The following is a 20,399-nucleotide window of genomic DNA, read 5'->3' as shown; positions in this document are numbered from 1 at the left end:
ATACTTTTTTATATTTTTAAATTCTTTTTTTCTATTTTTTTAATAAACGTTTTTAATAAAATACTATGAAATTATAAAACAAAATAAATTTATAGACGCCGAGTGCGCCGTCAACTTGTCTGCTGAATTTCTCGGCTTACATTCCGCTGATCCACGCATAATTTTGGCCTCATGCAAGGACTCGCTGCTGCAGGCGCTCGGCACATTAACCTGTCATAAAGCTGGTGTGCGCGCTTTAGAGCGGGCGTCAAAGAAAAGGTGTGTGTGTGCCTGTGGAAATAACTAATTTCTTAAGTTAATTCTTCTTCTCGCCACAGTCAAGTTGCGCTGGTGAAGTCTCTTCTGCGACCATATGAAAATCGCGCCTGGGGTCAAAGTAATTGGCTGCTATTGCGTTTTTGGCTTGGCGATGGTTACGCATACCGCGATTCGCGTCAACCAAGCATATGGCAGGGTGGTAATCAACCCATACAAATGGGATTGTGTCGCAGTCGTGCCAAAAACGAAACGCACACCGGTCTGTTGCATCATATTGCGCCGGCGAATCCATCACATCACTTTCAAAAGTTAATCGGTCAAAAACTGTCGGAAGATGAGCCATTTGCAACGGCTTTCCTCAACTCGGTGCTCAGCCAGCTGAATTGGGCATTTTCCGAGTTCATTTTGCTGTTRCAGGAGGTATGTATATGCATAAATTTGCAATAAATGTTAATTGTATACTTTATTACTATATCACACATACAGATACAGAATACCGCACATCGCCAGGAGAATGCCGTTTTCGAGCCGAAACAGTTGAAAATATGTTCGATGTGTTTTGAGTTGACGGTCTCTTTGATGCGTTGCTTGGAAATGATCATTACAGTGGCGCCAGACATTTTCCAAGAACCATCGCGTTCGAACAGCGATTTGATATTGAATCGTGTCTGTCAATTGATTAGTCAGGTGTTGTCGCGCGTCACAGTGCCACCGGGTTGCTTTCAATTCATCGTCGATATGTGCTCGTCGGACTTGAATTCGGTAACACATTTTCCCATTATTACCGCTGCGTTGGGCATCTTATTGGCATTGCTGCGCTCCGAACTCGACACGGATCGCAATCCACAGAAGGTGAGCAAAAAGCGATAATAGTTGCTTTGTAACAGTAAACATTTGTCATTGCCGGCAGGTAACGCGCATCACACGTGCCCTACTCACCGATCCAAGCTTTCAATTTGCCAATTTGGAGTTCGCTTTGGGCGAGATTAAAACGCCCATATTGCAACAGACCGAAATACCACGCGGAAATTTCGATCCACAAACGCGCGCCCATATCGACCCGCTAACCAATGACGTGCGTGTACCGGTGCCATCGACCTCATCGAAGAGAATACGCGCTGATCCGCCGATCATTAAATTTGCGCTCTCTGATTGTAAGTGTGATTTCGCGTTGAAGTTTTTTTTTACTGAAATAATTTTTATTTACTATTAAAATTTTTATTTATTATTAAAATTTTTATTTACTATTTATATATTTATTTACTGCTTCTCCGACAACAGATCCCACACACGTCACGCCGGCTGAAATCGATGAAGTACGTCGTCTCATCGAAATGTTACGCTTGAAACAGTCACTACTCTCAGATATCACATTGCCTTCGGAGGACTCGCTTTGTCCGATTTGTTGTGCCAAACCGATAACGGTGATTTTCACACCTTGTAAACATCAATCGTGCAGTAATTGCATTATGCAACATCTCATGAATTCCAAGGTGTGTTTCTACTGCAAGACCCTTATACAAACTATCGAAACCAATGAGGGCACAGTGATTTACAACAACAACGAATATACATCAGCACCAACATTCTTTGAGATTTAGTAAAGTAAAGCAAAGCTGAGCATAGTGTTAAATACTGTCTGACCACCCACCTGATTCTAGTCAAATATTTGTGACAACTTCAGTCAACTTAATTACAATTAAAACTGCCTGAAATTATATTTATAAAAAAAAAAACAAGTAGTTTATCAAAGTTACAAATTTTTACAAAATGGAAAACAGAGATGCATTTGTTTCAGCTTTAAATGTTATTGTGATACGCTTTATTCATCGAATAAACTCATTTACACTCGCGTTAAAAATTATAATATATTACGCACGAAAAACAAGCCACTTACAACAAAAACACACATAATGCAGTGTGTAAAAATTGCAAATATTTTATTGCACTCAAAAGCACGCTTCAGAGCAATTTATTCAAGCAATTTTAACGAAGTTTTATATAACTGCTATTACTTGTAAAATAGCAAAATGCAAAATTTAAATAAAAACCAAATAGAAAATTACTCACAATCGAATAAAAATTCAAGCTGGCAATGTTATTTATGCAAAAACGCAGCAGAAATTGGCTAAATGTGCTTAAAGCATGATTATTATGTTAACACATACATACGTATGTGGTTATAAATATCACACGAAAATTCTACAAAAACAATATTTATACATACTTTACTTGCCATACCAAAAAGTTTAAAAATGAAAATAAAAATACCCTTATGTACAATAAACACTGCCAAAAATATCACGTGTTATATATTGAGGGTTAGGTAACTTAACCTAACCTATATAAGTATTGAAAAGTATAGTAGGGAAGGTTAATGGTAAGAAGAGAGCTATAACGGCCTTTTCTTTTTGGTTGTAAAAAATGTTGCTTCGGAAAAAAATTATTTCTTAGACCAATTTATGGCCTAATTGTATACATTCACGCAAGTAAGGAAAGCTCTCAGAGCGCCATTCACTTGGGAGTGGCTAGAAATGATTCTTTAACATATGTATAAAGTAGCTCACGAATTCCGGTCTTAAACCAAGTATCCTTTGGGTAGCCAAAAAAACATCCGTTTGGAGTCGAGCTAAAGTGAGAAGGCGAAACATTCCCTCCTCAGGGTTGTGCACTGAGTTGTGGACCCGCCTTTAAAAAAGACGGCACCAATGAAAACGAAACAAAAGCCTCGGATGAGAGACCCCATTTTGATGWCGATCACGACAAATGCATTAAGGATTACTATTTAAGGACATGCATCTGGAATGTCCGGTCCATTAACCGAGAAGGGGCCGTTAATGTTACCGTAAAAATAAAAGCTAATATCACCATCGTCTACGAAGTGCGATGGATGGGACAAAGATTGAGACGAGTAGCTCCTTATGGCATTTTATACAGCGATCATATAAAGGCGCTCAAATTCGGTGTGGAATTCGTGGTGGGGGAGAGACCTCGTTGCCGAATTCTGGCATTCACCTATGAGAGCTACTTGGCTACTTTAACGCCAAGCTGGGCAAAGCAAGTATCTTTGGCACAACGATCGTTACATTCAACCTCCATAATTAAACATCCCCAAATGGACTGAGGCTGATCGACTTCACTCAATTTGTCCAGCTGATCACAATACACTTCTGAATTAATTGTGGTATTGTCGGGCACAAGCTCAAATTAAACGATCCCTCTAAAACCCCATCGAACAGATAACATAACCTTTTTTTGGTGACTATCGGACTTCGTAGTGGTTATCCTTTTTAGACCATGCTCTCTTGCGATTTACATTATGGTAAATAACCGACATTTCGTCCCTTATAACAATGAGCTTCAAAAATGAATCACTTCTTTGACGCTTGAGAAGTAAATCGCAGTTGCTATTGCGTCGAAGCCAATTTCAATCTGTAAATACCTGAGAAACCTATATGTCAAGTTTCGAAACTCTCGGATGAAGGCAATGAAGGAACTAGCTGAGCGCTATTGACGTGATGTGATTCCTATCCAAATAAATTGATCGAAGGGYCTTGAGATTGCGTCTAAAAATTGCTGTGCAATCTAGAATCAGGTGCTCAGAAGTTTCCGGTTCCATGGCGCAAAACAGGCAGTTTGCTGTCCATATAGGACAAGTGTTCCTTGAGCCTGCATTGCCCCGTATAGAGTGCGACTAGTACACGGAATTTGTGTCGGACGAGGTTAATAATGCCTTTAAACCTTACTGTAGCTTTGCATGTTGCACACATATTGCTTTTGCCAGTATCTCTGCCTACTCTGTCCTCCKTGTGGAGCAGCTCCCTTATGTTGTGGGACCACACCGATTGCTGGACCCATCATACTAGACGCTGCAGCCGATTGGACTAGTTCGTCGGCGAGTTCGTTGTCGGCTACCCTTTCATGTMCCGGCAYCCAGATCAAGTGTACACGGTTGCAGACTAATAGGCTGTTTACGTATGCTCCTCAAACAGTGGCGTTCTCATATTGTGTCTTACGAACTTTTGCTCAGCATGGTGAGCTTCCAGGGTTGATATACATATAACAAGACTAGACCCCCTTGACGCTGCCGTTATTAGTTATTCGACCATTTGCTTCGACTAACATTATTTTGGTTCTCATAAACGAAATTGCCGGAAAGAACTTTTGCAAATCAAGTTTGGCAATAGCGTTTGGTCAACACCGCTTTTCGGTAYACATCACATAATTTTMGCCAGAGATAAAGAGATGCCCAACTCCCCTCTCATTGGAAGTGAGAGAACAATTGCTAAACGTCAAAGTCGCCTGAACTCGAACAGTTGATCGTCCAACAATCTAGCGAAAACGATCCGAAAATGAGTCGTAATTGGAAAAATAAATTAAATATGAGGAAGATGCTGAAGGTCATCTCTCTCGAGTATAAGGAAAATTGTAAGGAAATAAGATGAAATGATTTTATTGGCTCAGGAGCCTACTTTGAAAGCGATAGGCAATATCTGTATTAAAATAAAAAGGAGTACAAGCTATAAATTTTTTTTTCAGTCAGTTTGGTGTAATTCTTATTCGAACTTTTTCTTGGTCGGGCAATTCAAAGTTCGCTCTATCGTCACCGATTGGGCAAYCGGGTTCACCATCTCCTGGTGTAATGCTTTCACTGCCATTTAACAGGCTGAACACTTTTCCAGCCTGTATATTTCAGTTTGCTCAGGGTATCAGTCATTAAGGGCTTTACAAGCATACGCTCCGTACTTGAAACCTTCTGTGAGTCGCCTCATCTTTTCGTAGAATTTTCGAGCATTAATACTGTTGGCCAGCTTATCAAGCTSTTCGTACTCACGCATTTCGGCCTCCCTCTTTTCTTTTGTCCGCAAATGCGTTTCGCTTCCCTCTTCAACTCTTGYTATMTACCCCATCCCACACACGTTGTSKTCGATTGTAACATTGCGAGTTAGATAGTCTCTTTATTCTCCGCTGCGABACAGCACTCCTCGCTCTGAGAACTTTCCSCACTAGCGTGAACTTCTACATATGGCTTCATCAATTTGCTAAAACTAATTGCGAATAAAAAGCAATTTTAACAACATTCTGTTTATTAAATTTCTTTCGGGAATCTTTCAGAAATCTTACATTCACAAATTCGTTTCACTTATAAAGCTGCTTAAATTTAACAAAGCACAACAATGACATTATTCTCGAAAACTATTTTGATTTAATTCACTTTATACTAATAATGGTATCCATCAAATTTCATTTTGCGCGTGTTCCTTCGTGCTTAATGCCACAACTAATTAGTAACAAGTTAATGTGAAAATTACAAATTTATATTAATGCATATTTTGATTTATTGCAGTTGACAATTCGGTTGCGCAGACACTCACACATCAATATTTTAATAAGCTAAATTGGTATATACATACACACATAGGTAAATACATTGCTATGAGTATTCTTAAGCGCCACTCTCTGCACATTACACTTAGTCTTCAAGAAAATATTATACAAATGAACATATTAGCATATATTTTTGTTTTCTGTACCAAATCTTGAATTTTCTTAAATTTGCCGTTCCTAGAAAAATATTTTTCGCAGTAACTTCCTTCTTTGTACATTTCGTTTGCATTTATTTAGTTATTTGCTCATTAAAAGATATGCATAATTACTACCGTTACATTGACTTTATTTTCTGTCTCCACATTTAGAATTTTATTTTTGAAATGTTTTTGTATATTTTGATTTTTTTGTTCCTTTTTTGTGTGTCTGTTTAACAATGATCTTAAAATATATTTTCAAATATTTTAAATATTTTTTTTCTGTTTAATATTCCTTGTAAGTAACTCGTTTAATTTCATTTCAAATGACATTATTCTCGAAAATTTTTATTATTTTAATTAATATTTATTTTTGAGTTTTTTCTTATTATTTTTCTCAATTTGTTTTTAATATTTTTCTCAGTTTTATTCGTGCATTTAGCATTCTTCATTCTTTCTTCAATTCGCTTTGTACATTTTATCTAATAGTTTGACGCTAGTCCATTCGTATATTGTCGTTTGAAGAGGTATTACTTTAAGTATCCTATTTGTATAATATATATATTCATCCTTTTGATTTTGACATTCAATATATTATTTATTTTCACTTGTACTTTTAAAAAAATCAAAGAGTAAGCAAATACTTTACTGACTTATATCTGAATATTTTTAAAAGCTCGAAATTGGTTAATAACATTCAGTGAAGCCTTTGCAATCTCTCCTGAAAACGAATTTTAGCCTTTCCATTTTATTTAGTGCTAATATATAGTATATATATATGAAAGAGGAGTTTTGATTAATTTTCATACAATTTAAACATTAACTATTTCTTTTTTTTTATTTGATTTTACAATTGTGATAAGTTTAGTTGAAAAAGAAAAATTAAATAAATGAAAAAACGTTGAATTAATACAAAATATTCCTTACAAGAACGTATGTACAGCTTGTATGACAGCTATGTACATATTATATATTATATGCTAGCTCATCAATTTGTTCGGAGGTTATAACGTTATCTTTCGGAAAAATATTATATCAATAAAAAAATGTTTCCATACAGGAACTTTTAGTGGTCCGATAACAGCGGTTCCGCCAGTGAACACCTTTTTGGGGAAGAAAATTTGTGTGCAAAATTCGATATCGATATCCAGAAAACTGAGGGACCAGTTCGCGTATATTTCTACTCGACATGCGCTCCTGCTCTCTGAGAGCACTCGTCAACAACTCGGTATAAGGAAACTGTGGGACGGCATTTCAAGCTCCTTACGTACAGCGGCAACCGAAACTATTGGTTTTCGGAAAAGGTAAAAGAACAGCTGCTACGATGAGGAGTGCCGTGTCGCAGCGGAGACAGATTACCTACCTTGCAACGTTATATCGATCACAACAAGTGCGGGGCGGGAGAGATGCTGAGAGTTGAAGAGGGAAGCAATACGCAGACAAAAAAAACAGAGGCCGAAATGCGTGAGTACGAAGAGCTTGACAAGTTAGCCGACAGGGTACAGTCCGATGATATTATATCATTGGCCTCAATATTAATTCTACTTTGTATAGACTGGATAAAGAAGCAAAGCAAATATGTCTGATAGTGAATGCGGGCAAGGCGAAATATCTCCTGTTATCAAACAAACACCTGCGACTTGGCTGCCACGTCATTCTTGACCGTCATCACTTCGAAGTCATAGATAATTTCGTCTATATTGGAACCAATATTAACACCAACAACAATGTCAGCTTCGAAATCAAACCCCCCGGTGGAAGCAGAAGAAGACCTGCACTCCTTTGGAGAGATTAGGTGGAGAAGGAAGTATCTCAAATTATCACCAAATTACGAAAAGAGCAAACGACGGCCACGCTGTTGTTAACTCAGCTATAACCGCGTAAGCTTTTCCGAAACTTAATACAGCCTGTCTAGGGTATAAGGAGAGAGCACTCGAATTGTTTAATTACGGAGCACCACATCAGAAGCGAAGACCACGCTTGCACTCGTAAACTCACATTGTCACTACAACGCGATCTTGGAACCTGGATTTATATATGTATATATAATATAATAGCGGTATAGCTGACATATCCTGGTTATAGCGATAATAAATGTTGAAAAAAAAACAGTGAAACATTTCTCTAAAGTAAATCGGATACAAGGATGATTCTTAATCYTAACGCTTACTAAATATGATGATCATATTAAGAGCTATCAGCTAGGTCATAGTCCAYAAAGGAATTTGGGACGCTTCCTCTCTACTAACACAATTACCTAACATAACAATAAATAAATAATTAAATAAGTAAATAATAACTAAATGTAAAATATTTTGAAACTGTTTTGAAAACTTCGATTCGCGTTTTAAAACACATACATATGTACATATTTATATCATTATTGCTAATTAATAATATTTTGTTTAACTGTTTACTTATCTAGTTTTCAGGTAACACTCACAGATAGGGAATTAAAGTTTTCCTTAACTATATTTGATATTTTTGGTATGCACGAATATATGTATATAAATTTATATGTATGCATATGTATATAGATTTCTTAAAATAATTTTATTTATGCTATTATTTGGTCTATAAAGAGTCTCGTATACATATCAAATATTATTCCTTCGAGATTTTTTGCGGTTTTACTAAAATACATTTAGCACCATCATTAACCCTATAAGCACATGCATACAGAAATATTATTTAGTGATGTTAAAGTAACTTAATACCTCTTTAATCTCTCGCAGTACAGCTAATTGGCTCCCAGTACATTTATTAATATCCGCTGTCTATTAATATCACTGATGTCGCCTTTAGACATGCCTTGACATATCTCGTATCTGCTTTCCGTCATGTATCTAWTTTAGTCAGCTTGTGATAACTGCAGGAATAACGTTGAGTTTACAATAGCGTAAACTTACTATKGTTTGTTTATTTGTGGTCCTTACAACAATTGACATGCATTGGAATGCATTCGATGCCGCCCATTAGAGTGATTGTAGCCTGTACAACACTGATGCGCAGTACCACGAGTATGACTGAAACTGTGACTGTTTGACATTTTCGGCTCGTGCGCATGGTGACAGGTGGCGTAATGCATTTGCGAGTAATTGTGGTTGTGTCTAAAAGCATGGAGAAAGAAATTTCTTAAGAATCTATAATCCATAATCTATAATCAATAATTTATAATCTGTAATACTTAATTTCTAATCGACAATCTATAATCTATAATCTATAATCTATAATCTTTAAGCTATAATCTATAATTTATAATCTATAATCTATAAATTATAATCTATAATTAATATTCTATAAGCTATAATCTGTAGTTTATAATCCACAATCTATAAGCTGTAATATTTCATATCTAATTATCCGTTTTTAATATATTCGACTCACCCATGATGCGCCAATCCTGAATCTGACATGGAGTTCGTCATCTGCGGGCCTGGTGGTGGYGGCAAAAATAGCGGACAACCACCACCTCCATCGCCGCCACCTTCATCACGAAAGGCAGCCATGCGTCGCATATTAGCGCGTTTGTTTTGYACATCGACTTCATTTGCTTCCTCAATCATCCGATCTAACTTTTCAATAGCTTTTGTTTGCTTGGCAGCGAGGAATGCTTTACGTGCTGCTTTGGACATAGGTAGTGGTGCCGAATTCGAACGAATCGGTGGCGAACACGGTGACAGCGATTCTCGTGATGATGTACGACTGCTGCCGAATGATATGTTGTTATTTGTGATCTTGGTCTTTGCGGTCGACGTTGTCGGCATCGCAACTGCAGTGGCCTTAGGTATGATCGGCACTGGTATGGAGGCTACAGTGGAGTTTGAAATATTGGTTGCCAGTGGCTTTTGCTGTTTTAATTGCTCCTTTAGCGGTTGCTGTGATTGCTGTGGCGCAGGTGGTGGCGATGGCAAAACAACTGGTTCTTGTGGTATAGTTAGGCTACGTGAAAATGTGATTTTTCTAATTAGAAAGAGAAGTTATTAAGTTGTGTATAACAACAAATAGAAAAACTCTATAAATAAAACATAGTAAGTATAGTAGAAAAGAGCGTTTAAATTCAATTCTTGTTATGTAGTCGTAATATATTTATTATTAAAAAATTTCCGGAATWCCCAGTAAACCAAAGTTCCTAACCATAAGTACATGAAAGAGTAAGACCTATAAAGGGGCAAGACAAAATGTCTTGGATACTTGACTAAACTTGATTATTTTATATTAAAGAATATATTTGTATATATTTTCATTGATGAGATCGAAAGTTAATTGGAAAACAGGACATATAGAGCAATTTGGGTTAGGCAAGATCACTTTAAATAATTATTATTAGTCACAGTTAAATTTAATTTTCATTAATTAAACGCAATTCGTGAGACATACCAATATCTGATTTCGGCTAAGAAATCTTGCGACGAGTTTGAAAACCAATTTCCACGCGCAAACACGATTGACATGCTCCCAAAGTGAGTATACCTACCTAGCCTTCGATTTTTCCAACGACGCTGACGATGTGGTTGGAGCCACTTTGCATGTGACAGTTTCTCGTGGTGGTGCTGTAGACGGTGGGGTAATCTGATCCATGGCAGCCAGCTCTTCGGGTGTAAACTGATCGGGATTATTGGGACGTGGTTTGGACGGTGCGCTACCTATACGAAAAGCGGGCGTTGGACTATAGGGGCAAACCGATGTAGTGGTGCCACTATTGACCAATGAATTGCGTGAGTATTGCAGATCTTCTAAAAATTCTTCGGTATCTAATATGAGCGAACCAAAAATATCGCTAGGTGTWCGCATAAAAACATGACCCATTGAATTGGAACGCGATTCACGACCACATTCATTGCTTCCGAAAGAATTGCGCACAGGCGAATTTGCTATGCTACGACGCGCTATATCTGTGAAGGTTACTGGTGAGTAAATACGTCCACGCTCTTTTCCAGCACTGTTCTGGGGTGGTGAGGTCGTGCTTGCCGCGCTCGCYGCATCCATTGAATTGATCATGGCACTTGTGGCATTTGCCAATTGCATACGCTCTACCGAACCGATAACCGGTTGGGCGGCAGCTGGCATAATTGCTTTYAAAGTTTGCGAAACACTCAAACGACGGTCGGTTGTAGAGGCTGCAGTCGACGGAATTGAGGTCGCAGTCGTTACTGTTGCTGCAGTAAATGTTGAAATTGGATGGAACAGTTCGGGTGGCAATTGTAACGATTTGCGATTTTCACGCTCTTCCAACCAATATGTCTTCATTGGACCCTTCCCTTTAACATCGATTTCACCGCGTTCCGTTAGTTTGTAACAAGGGCTGAGAAATTGCTTAGCCGGCTCGGAGACGTGAACTTTCATCGCAGAGCCCGTGGATTCCATACGTGATGCGGTATTCACTGAATCACCGAAGAGACAATATCGCGGCATTTTTAAACCAACAATGCCCGCAACCACCGCACCGGAATGCACACCCACACGTATGCGCAAATGTTGGCCCGTCGATGGATCTTTCAGATCAGTGATGGCATCCACCATATCTAAGGCCATATCACAAACTTTATCCGCATGATTGACGGACTTTTCTGGCGCACCCGACACTACCATGTAAGCATCACCAATAGTTTCCACTTTGTAGACATTATTTCTCTCGGTTAGCGTGTCAAATATAGAATACATTGCATTTAACATGGACACCACCTCCATGGGTGTGATGCGACTGCAGATTTCGGTGAAGGTAACAACATCAGCAAAAAGTATAGACACACAGTCGAACATCTGTGAGAAATGAAATGTTGGCGCAATAGGATTAAGTCTTCGCCAATTATGGTATATTAAATTAGGGATTCATTACCTCACACGTGTCAATGGGATTTTCTCCGCGTCTTAAACGATCAGCCACCTGTTTCGGTATCATCTGATAAAGCAATTCGTCTGTGCGCCGCATTTCTTCGTCTAGTTTGCGCATGGACTCCTCCAGTTTCTTTGATTTTTGTTGTTCTTGATCGAGCGCTAACTTGAGTTCGACTGATTGCTGTGTGCCGGCCAACATGAGATCTCTGAAAGGCGCAAAGATCATGAATATGGAAAAGACTATTATGTCAATAATTTATTTACCTGCTGAAGTCATGCATTGACAAATCATTAATGTAGAGACCTGTTGTTATGAGTGAGTTGAGATCAGGCATAACCGGTGTACCCAGAAACATGATCATACGCCAATTCTCCATGTAGACCATTTGACCTGAAATCACATTAAATCGGGATATATGTACATATATTATTCAAGTGAGGATTTTGGAGAAATTAACCTGGAAACTGGAGCAGAACGCTATCGGAGATATTTATGAATTAAAAAAAATATTTAAGAATCAGTATGGCGGATGTGCTTCTTCACTAATTTGAGATTGATTTCATTTGCGCCCTAGCGTTTTTTCACAGCTAYATATATTTTCTATTCAAAGAATAAAGTGGTTCTATCTATATTAGATGTATGCCAAGGGTATTTACTTTTGCCAATTCTTTTGGTTATTGTTATCGAGTGTTACTTCGTACACAGACCTATAGATGACAAGCGCAGTGGGATCTATTGGAWCTTTAATGAACATATTGAAGATTTCGCTTTGTGGATGCTATTTGCTTATTGTTTGTGAAGCCCTCCGGCGTACAAGAAAGTCTTAAGCATGTATCGATTAGTTTACAAATAAATATCTACAAAACGAAACCATTAAAAATGAACACAAAAAACAACATTCAATCAACAAGCAACCATTTTGTACTGCAAAATAAGATATTCATCATGTTGAAGACTTCACCCATCAGGGTAATAAACTTAGCAATATGCCCATTATCGAGCCATTCGATACTAAACGAAGTTTCAGACAAGGCGATCTCCAGACTGGACAAGGAAGCGAAGCGATGCACGAGTTATACTTATACGACCTTAACATAGTTTAGCGAATTAAGAGACAGCGGCTACGCTGGATAGGCCATGTCGTCTGTATGGTTGAAAAGACGTCAGCGCTGAACGTACCCGCAGTTGGAAGCAGAAGAAGTGGAAGGCTTCCACTCCGACCAGGTGGAGAATGACCCGGCTGCACAATCTCGAATTGGCGCCAAATTGTGAAAAGAAGAAACGAATGGAAATCTATGTAAATAAGCTTTCAAGCAAAAATTAGACTACCTTAGTCCAACGTTGTCTGTGTCCTGATTTACGGATGTAATACTTGGCTTGTAACTAACCACCTTACTGGAAAGATTCAAAGCTTTGCTAATAGTTGTCTACGGCATATCTTTCAGATGTGGTGGCCTAACGTCATCAGCAGTGACGATCTATATAAAAAATGGCATCTGGAACCAATGGCCGACTAAACAAAGTTGAGAAAATGGAGATACCAAGGTCATACACTATAAAAATATGCTACGAAAGTTTACTGACAAGCTTTGGACAGGAATCTACAAGGAAGTTGTAAGACTAATATAGTACCTAAGATCACCTGGAGGAGATCTCTACAAAAAGTAAAAAAGCTTTATTGAGGTGACTACAACAATTGGGATGGACATATTTGGACGTAATTTTTTTTGAAAAGTGGGCGTGGCCCCGCCCCCTACTAAGTTTTTTGTACATATCTCAGAAACTACTACAGCTATATTAACCAAACTCTGTAGAGTCGTTTCCTTCAGGCCTTTCCATATAGAGTTCAAAAATGGAAGAAATCGGATAATAACCACGCCCACCTCCCATACAAAGGTTATGTTGAAAATCATTAAAAGTGCATTAACCGACTAACAAAAAACGTCAGAAATACTAAATTTTACGAAGAAATGGCAGAAGGAAGCTGCACCCAGGCTTTTTTTAAAAATTGAAAATGGTCGTGGCGTCGCCCACTTATGGACCAAAAACCATATCTCAGGAACTACTAGACTGATTTCATTGAAATTTGGTAGATAATATATTCTTAACACTCTAATGACATGTATGAAATATGGGTGAAATCGGTTCACAACCACGCTTTSTTCYAACATAACGCTATTTTGAATTCCATCTGATGCCTTCTTTGTATAATATATACATTAGGAACCAATGATGAAAGCGGAATAAAACTTTACACAAATACGGTATTTGAGCTGAGGTATCCTTTGTGGAAAAMTTGTCGTGATCGGACTATAACTTTTCAAGGTCGCTGATATCGAACACGAAGAACTCAGTGCCTAACCTAACCTAACCTAATTTTTCACCGAAAATATCGGTAAATCTCTCAGATATTTTCATACAATTCATAGGGCATAGTCTTTATACTTTCGCAATAAAGTTGCTAATAACGGAATAAATCGTCAGATATATGGTTACATATACCAAAGTGTTCAGGGTGACGAGTAGAGTTGAAATCCGGATGTACATATGTCTATCCGTCCGTGTAAGCTGTAACTTGAGTAAAAATTGAGAGATATCTTGATGAAACTTGTCATGCGAGAGTATAAAATATTCGGTGACACCTGAAMTTAGCCCTTCCTTACTTGTTCAATTTCATTATTGTTCTTACCTTTCAAACGCAGCGTCTTTTCAGGCTCGGAACCGTCATCGTGCAACAGCAATTCGGTGGAGGGTTGAAGATCGACGCGATCGGTAACTGGTTCAACCGTGACCAATTCAAAAATGTTATTTGTTCTATTTAAAATCTATATAAGGTAAAATGTAATGGATTAAGTTTTTATACTTATAAATAGAAGGCAATTGCATGCAGCAGAGCTTGAAAGAGTAATTTTGTAATTATCACTTCATTTACAAGCCAATTTCAGCTCTTCCTTCAACTGTCTAACGGTAATTTACTGAATTGCGCTCATTAACATCAAATCTACTTACAGTTTGGAATTTGAAGGCAATTAAAGGGCGCACCAGATCAAACCAGGCGGTAATTTTTTGCCCCAGCAGGTCGGGTAGAATGACCATCAGAGAATTGCCAATGCTGCGTACCACCATATCAGCGCTGTAGGTCACCAATAAAGACGAAGCCACCGCCAATAAGTGGAAAGAGAATAAAAAAAAAAAAACTTCACTGAAGATGACTGTAACTAGTATTACGCTGGTAACAGCTGCATTCAATGCATTTGCCCCAGTTAACGTGCCGGCGCTCGAATGCACTGCTGCGCCACGTAATTAAATTCGCAACACAAGTGCATTTGCTATAATCAAATGACAGGCAGTTGGTATTGGCTGACGACTGGTAGCCATAAAGTAGGCAAGCCAACAATTGACAAATGGCGCTGAGTGCCTTTACTGTCGCTAAGTATGYATTTATGTATGTACGTATTTACTTACCCGAATACAATGCAAAATGGGAATATCTCGAAGAGCACATGTGCACTAATGGGTAAATGCTTCTCCTCGCGCGTCATCGCCAGCGATGCAAGCGTAAATGCACGATTATCAAATGTCAATTGAAATGTCACATGTACGGTGTCGAAGAGTATCTCTTCGCGCACTAGTTCGATATGCATCTCCTTGTGGTAAAAATGTCGCGCCACTTCACGTATTTGCCCCATTGTGTAGTAGACGAAACCACGCCGCTTTGAGCGATAGTGTAATGTGAGTCCTTGTCGCGTCTCGTTTTCGCAAATAAATGATGGCGCTCGCATGCGTGGATATGAGAATTTTAAATATTCATGCAGATTATCGAGACCATTGAGAAAGTCACGCATATGCCGACCAAGCACCGAAAGCACACGATCGTAACCATATTGTCCAACAAAGCCRACAAAGTACACACCCATTTGATCCATGAACTCGTGCTCGGAGACGCCGAGTACCTGTAAACATGTTTAAAGAGTTTATAAAGAGAATCTTATAGAGAGCTAGAACCAACAAAATTCTTTATAAAAAGAAACTATATGATTAAATAAATTATTCCAAATCTCAGTTTTTGAAACACTTCCTTTATGGTAGATGAGCAGCTTTTGATATCGACTATTTATACAGTCTCCTCGTGTCTCTACTAATTTTGTTGATTTATGATTAGCCATATTCGGTTTCGTTACGCCGTATTTTATTGTAGATTTTCAGTTTACTTCTTATTAGAAAGATGGGTTCGAATTCGACCAAGTTGGTTATGGCAATGTTGGAGGTGTGAGAGTGGATGTGCTCTTTTTTCTTCTGGCTTTGTTTTTTTATAACGGCAACGAATTGTTTTCATTTTCACGAATGAATCGAAGTTCAAGCGGAAAATTGGAGAGAAGTCTTCTGTTGGGAGCTGTCAATTAATTCTTATTTCAGATTGCTGCAACACTGTAGTGTCTTTAAGCCAGAAGTGACAGCTATTAAAGTARCAGCAGATGTACTTCAACGAGGTGTGGCTGCTTTAAGAAGATGGGGAATCGATACATTTCACTCCGTTAGCGGAGCTGCTTGCCCACCCACAGTGAGCTTAAAGCCAGTCAATTAGTGCACGAGCCCACAAGCTCCAAATTAAACTTATCTGGTGCTTGACCATAGCGGAATCGTCGAAAACTGTAAAGCCAATGGGCTGGCTAGAAAGAACAGCCTCAACCAAGTCCGATTAGAATGGGAACGAGCAGGTGTTCGCTTGTAGTCGTGCATCTGGGCGCTGGATATATGGGCTTSGAGCGAGCCCAGTAAGGTTGGTCTGTAATCGGTACTTGTGAGATTATGAAAGACTTTTGGGCCAGAGTGCAACGCAAAAGGTTCATGAAATTACAAGCTCTTAGGAGGGTTAGGAGGAGGATTAACGCAATGATAGGTGTTCTAGACATTTTCACTGMCTTGCTTTCGCCAGAGTAAGGTTGAAGCATCTTCGTTGTCATACTTTCTATGAACCCGGAAGTTAGCTGAAGTAGTACYGTCAATAAATTTGTGGCTGGCTCTAGGCGTTTGGTATATACAAGACGGTATTTTTGATCCATATTTGGAAGTAGTGGGCATGACAATGGAAAAGTGGGATTTTTCGTGGTCTCAAGAATATTAGCCTATTTACCTTACCTAACCTGTGCCAAAATTTGGCTTTGCATAGCCGACTTGCCCTTCTCAGACTAGACAGATCCGACCGTTAGGAAAGCYTTTCGCTTCTTCGCGAAGCAGATCTGCCAGGTCTAATCCACTGTTGGAGCAYTTTTTCGCTCTTTTTCGTCTACAAATGGATTCCAAATGATGCTCAACATCGCCAAACATACTAAAGTTCCAGCTTTGCGAACTTGAACTAATTATTTAATATACTAAGGTGGAAAGTTTGTGCAATTTTACCTTTTAACCGCTTACGGCCAATGGCAGTAGTTTCAACTACTTCCTATTTTATCTGATTTATAAAAAAAATAACACGAACTAATAGAGAAATGTCAATTAGTAGCTCGACTGCCATCAACAAACATAACTCAATTATTATCGCCTTTGAATTCTTGTTATGTGTGTTGTTGTATTTTCTTCATATTGCTTACCTGTTGCGCCTTCTTCGCCAACTTGTTCAGCATATTTTCCGGGTAGACTTGATGTACGCTAAACGATGGCGAGTCGATACCAGCCTGACGTCGTATGTCTTCCCATTTCTCCTCGCCRTACACTGATTTAATATACTCGGAGAGATTCTCCAGCAATAAACCATACATTTTCAATAGTAGTTGCACGTACTCAAACGCGTGGCGGAGCGGTCGAAGATACTGTGATGAAAATGATTCAGTTGTTATCTGTATAGTTATTTATGCAATGGTATGTGTATGCGTACTTTGTATTACGACAGGAGCGGCTTGTATGTAAATAGTATATTTATTTACTGAAGACTATTGTCATTAATTAAATTGGCATCTTCCATTTTTGATACTTCAAAGCCATTTTCGCGTAGTGCTGAAAAATAAATAAACAAAATGAAAATGATGAATAAGTACTCTAATGCAAAGACATAAATAGAAGATTGTCTACAAATCACGTAGCGGATTTTGTTGCCGATCAATTTATCATTTCCGCTGACGGCTGCTAAACAAAGTGAAGTATGGTTATGGAAATTTAAAGTATGTAATTGTGAATGAATATATGTATATATATTTGAGGTTATGATTAATAACTTGTTGAGCAATACCCTGGTGCTTTGMGAAAAAGGGTTGTAAATTAATTTTCTCAAGGAAAAGAGTTTCCTCAAAAAACCTTATTAATGTATATATATTAATATATAAATATAATGCAATAAACATTTGAAATTTTAGGTTTGTATGTGCAATTACAGTTAAAAAAAAAGTATGACAGTGCCTTATTAATGGAATATTGAAATTTCTTGAGTTTTTTATATATGAAAAGACGTTGGTTCTATGAAAAATGGGTTCTTAGGCACCTCTAAAAAGTCACTTCAAGTATGAGCTCCTAATTGGAACTTCATTTTATCAGATAAACAAATTTAAATCTCGCTTCCAACTACTTGAAAAAATATCTCGTTTCAAAATATTTGTAGAACCTTGAATGCTTTAGAAAAAAGTCTGCAACGAAAGATATTAAGGGCTGAAGTTAGATTACTTTAGGACAGATATTTTTAATACTCTTGGAACATGCTGCTACGGAGATTTTTTATATCATCGTAAGATTATTTGATATCACACCGTTATACTTCGTGTCGGGATATTTAAAGTTTAAAGTCTATGCGGACAATCCTGCTTCGATTCAGGCYTTGGAGAAAAACATCAYGCGTGTCATTCGYCAGTTWCAAGTYKAAATGCTCGAAYGAGTYATCGAAAATTGTACTCAATAGATGAATCATCTGAAATATAGTCGGGGCCAATATTTGAAAGAGATATACTTCAAAAAATTAATTTCAAAGARTGTGCTTTTGAATAAAACTAAATATTCTCCATTAAAATTGAAGCTTCTATGTTTTTYCTTCAAAACCATAGGGAACCTCGAAATAGATGGTATTTGGCGACGGTCGGTAAATTCAGCCCCCATGATGTAACATCCCCGAATGGGTACAGGCAGGCCGACTTCTGTCTCCGGATCGAAAAGCCACCAWTCAGATCGGTTATGTTGTGATAGACCGAAGACACGTCTTCAGTGTTTTAAAGTCATCAACAAACACAAGCAAAGTTCGATGTCGAGAAGCTGCGACTACAACAGCTGCAATCCTAACCAGAAAACCAAGAAAACAGACAGCCTACCTCGCAWYGTTGCAAGCGATCACAACACGTRCGGGATGGGATAGATACCGAGAGTTGAAGAGGAAAGCATTTACGGACAGAAAAAGAGAGAGGGCGAAATACGTGAGTAACAAGAGTTTGACAAGTTCTATGAAAAAATGCGGCGGCTAACAGAGGGTTTCAAGACCGGAGCATACACTTGTAGAACCCCCCCGAAGTGATCTGGTGACTGATGCCAAGATCGTATTAAAAATTTAAAGAGAATACTTCTCTAAATGACAGTGAGAGCATAACACCAGGAGATGGAAAACCCAATGCGATGGAGCAGACGTTCCACCACCCGACCGTAAAGAAGTCCGAATGACAATTACCCGTCTGAAAAACAACAAAGCATCAGCTTCTTTGTAGAGWATGGTCGGACGAAAACATTCCCGACGATTGGAAGCTAAGTAMGCTCTGCCCAATCCACAAAAAGGGATATCCCACAATCTTGGCCAAGGCTTCTCAAAATTGCTTATAAGAATATATCAATCGTATTGTGTGAAAGATTAAAGTCTAYCGTCAACAAWCTGATTATACCTTATCAATGTGGTTTTATGCCTGGAAAATCAAYAACTGACCAAATATTTACCATACGCCAAATCTGGAAAAGACCCGTGAAAAAAGGATCGACACGCACCACCTCTTTGTCAATTTCAAAGCGGCTTATGACAGCCCGAAAAGAAGCTGCCKTTATGCCGCGATATATGAATTTGGTATCCCCACAAAGCAAATACGTCTGTCTAAACTAACGTTGAGCAACATCAAAAGATCCGTCAGGATCGGAAAGGATCTCTCCGAGTCGTTCGAAACCAAACAAGGTTTCAGACRAGGCGACTTCCTTTCRTGCGACTTGTTCAACCTGCTGCTGAAGAAAATAATTCGAGCTGCAAAACTAAATAGAGAAGGTACCATGTACCATTTTYCATAAGAGCGTACAGATGCTGGCGTATAACGAAAATATTAACAACCATGGCGTTAATTCTGCTTTCTCCAGAATTTATACGAAAGCGAAACAAATGAGTCTGGTAGTGAACGAAGGCAAGAAGAAATATCTCCCGTCAACTAAGAAACAGTCGTCTGTACTCACGACTTGGCTCCCACGTCACTGTTGACTGTCATAACTTCGAAGTCGTAGATAATTTTGTCCATTTTGGAACCAGTGTTAACACCAACAACATTGTCAGYCCCGAAATCCAACGCAGACTATCGACAAAAAGTGCTACTTCGGACTAGTTAGCAATTGATAAGTAAAGTCCTCTCTCGACGAATACAGACCAAACTCTATAAGTCACTCATTATTCCCGATCTTTTGCGCATTGGCAACGGCGAATATTTCATTCAATGGAAAATGATTTGTATGAGATATAGACAACATTGACATATGTAGTTCAGAGAATTAATTATCTATTAATTCTTTACTATTAATTCTTTCAGTTACGTTGGCTAGTTCATGTTGTACCGAATGTA

The 20,399-nt window shown here is 38.4% G+C and overlaps 2 protein-coding genes across 2 annotated transcripts in view; one reads left to right on the top strand and one right to left on the bottom strand.

Moving 5' to 3' along the window:
- The window catches only part of LOC108978093 (E3 ubiquitin-protein ligase RNF123), a 7,932-nt gene extending 5,443 nt beyond the window's left edge, over positions 1-2,489 (top strand). The window contains exons 14-18 of the mRNA XM_018948226.1: positions 96-258; positions 318-678; positions 745-1,110; positions 1,169-1,412; positions 1,540-2,489. Coding sequence (XP_018803771.1) covers positions 96-258; positions 318-678; positions 745-1,110; positions 1,169-1,412; positions 1,540-1,859 — 1,454 coding nt within the window. The 3' untranslated portion in view covers positions 1,860-2,489. The remainder of the gene's footprint in view (positions 1-95; positions 259-317; positions 679-744; positions 1,111-1,168; positions 1,413-1,539) is intronic.
- Positions 2,490-8,370: 5,881 nt separating this feature from the next.
- On the bottom strand, positions 8,371-17,381 carry LOC108977379 (soluble guanylate cyclase 88E). Its single transcript, XM_018947041.1, has 9 exons — positions 17,214-17,381; positions 15,088-15,575; positions 14,632-14,755; positions 14,312-14,447; positions 11,886-12,012; positions 11,623-11,827; positions 10,261-11,546; positions 9,171-9,746; positions 8,371-8,893 (listed from the first exon to the last, which is right to left on the bottom strand). Exons 1-9 carry the CDS (start codon positions 17,379-17,381, stop codon positions 8,716-8,718), a joined length of 3,288 nt encoding a protein of 1,095 aa, XP_018802586.1. The 3' UTR covers positions 8,371-8,715.
- Positions 17,382-20,399: the final 3,018 nt, after the last annotated feature.

This window comes from Bactrocera latifrons, unplaced genomic scaffold, assembly GCF_001853355.1.
Source record: "Bactrocera latifrons isolate USDA-ARS-PBARC rearing strain unplaced genomic scaffold, ASM185335v1 scaffold_117, whole genome shotgun sequence".
Lineage (NCBI taxonomy): Eukaryota > Metazoa > Arthropoda > Insecta > Diptera > Tephritidae > Bactrocera > Bactrocera latifrons.
The sequence above is the reverse complement of the archived record's forward strand: the minus strand, read 5'-3'. Positions and strand labels throughout refer to the sequence as shown.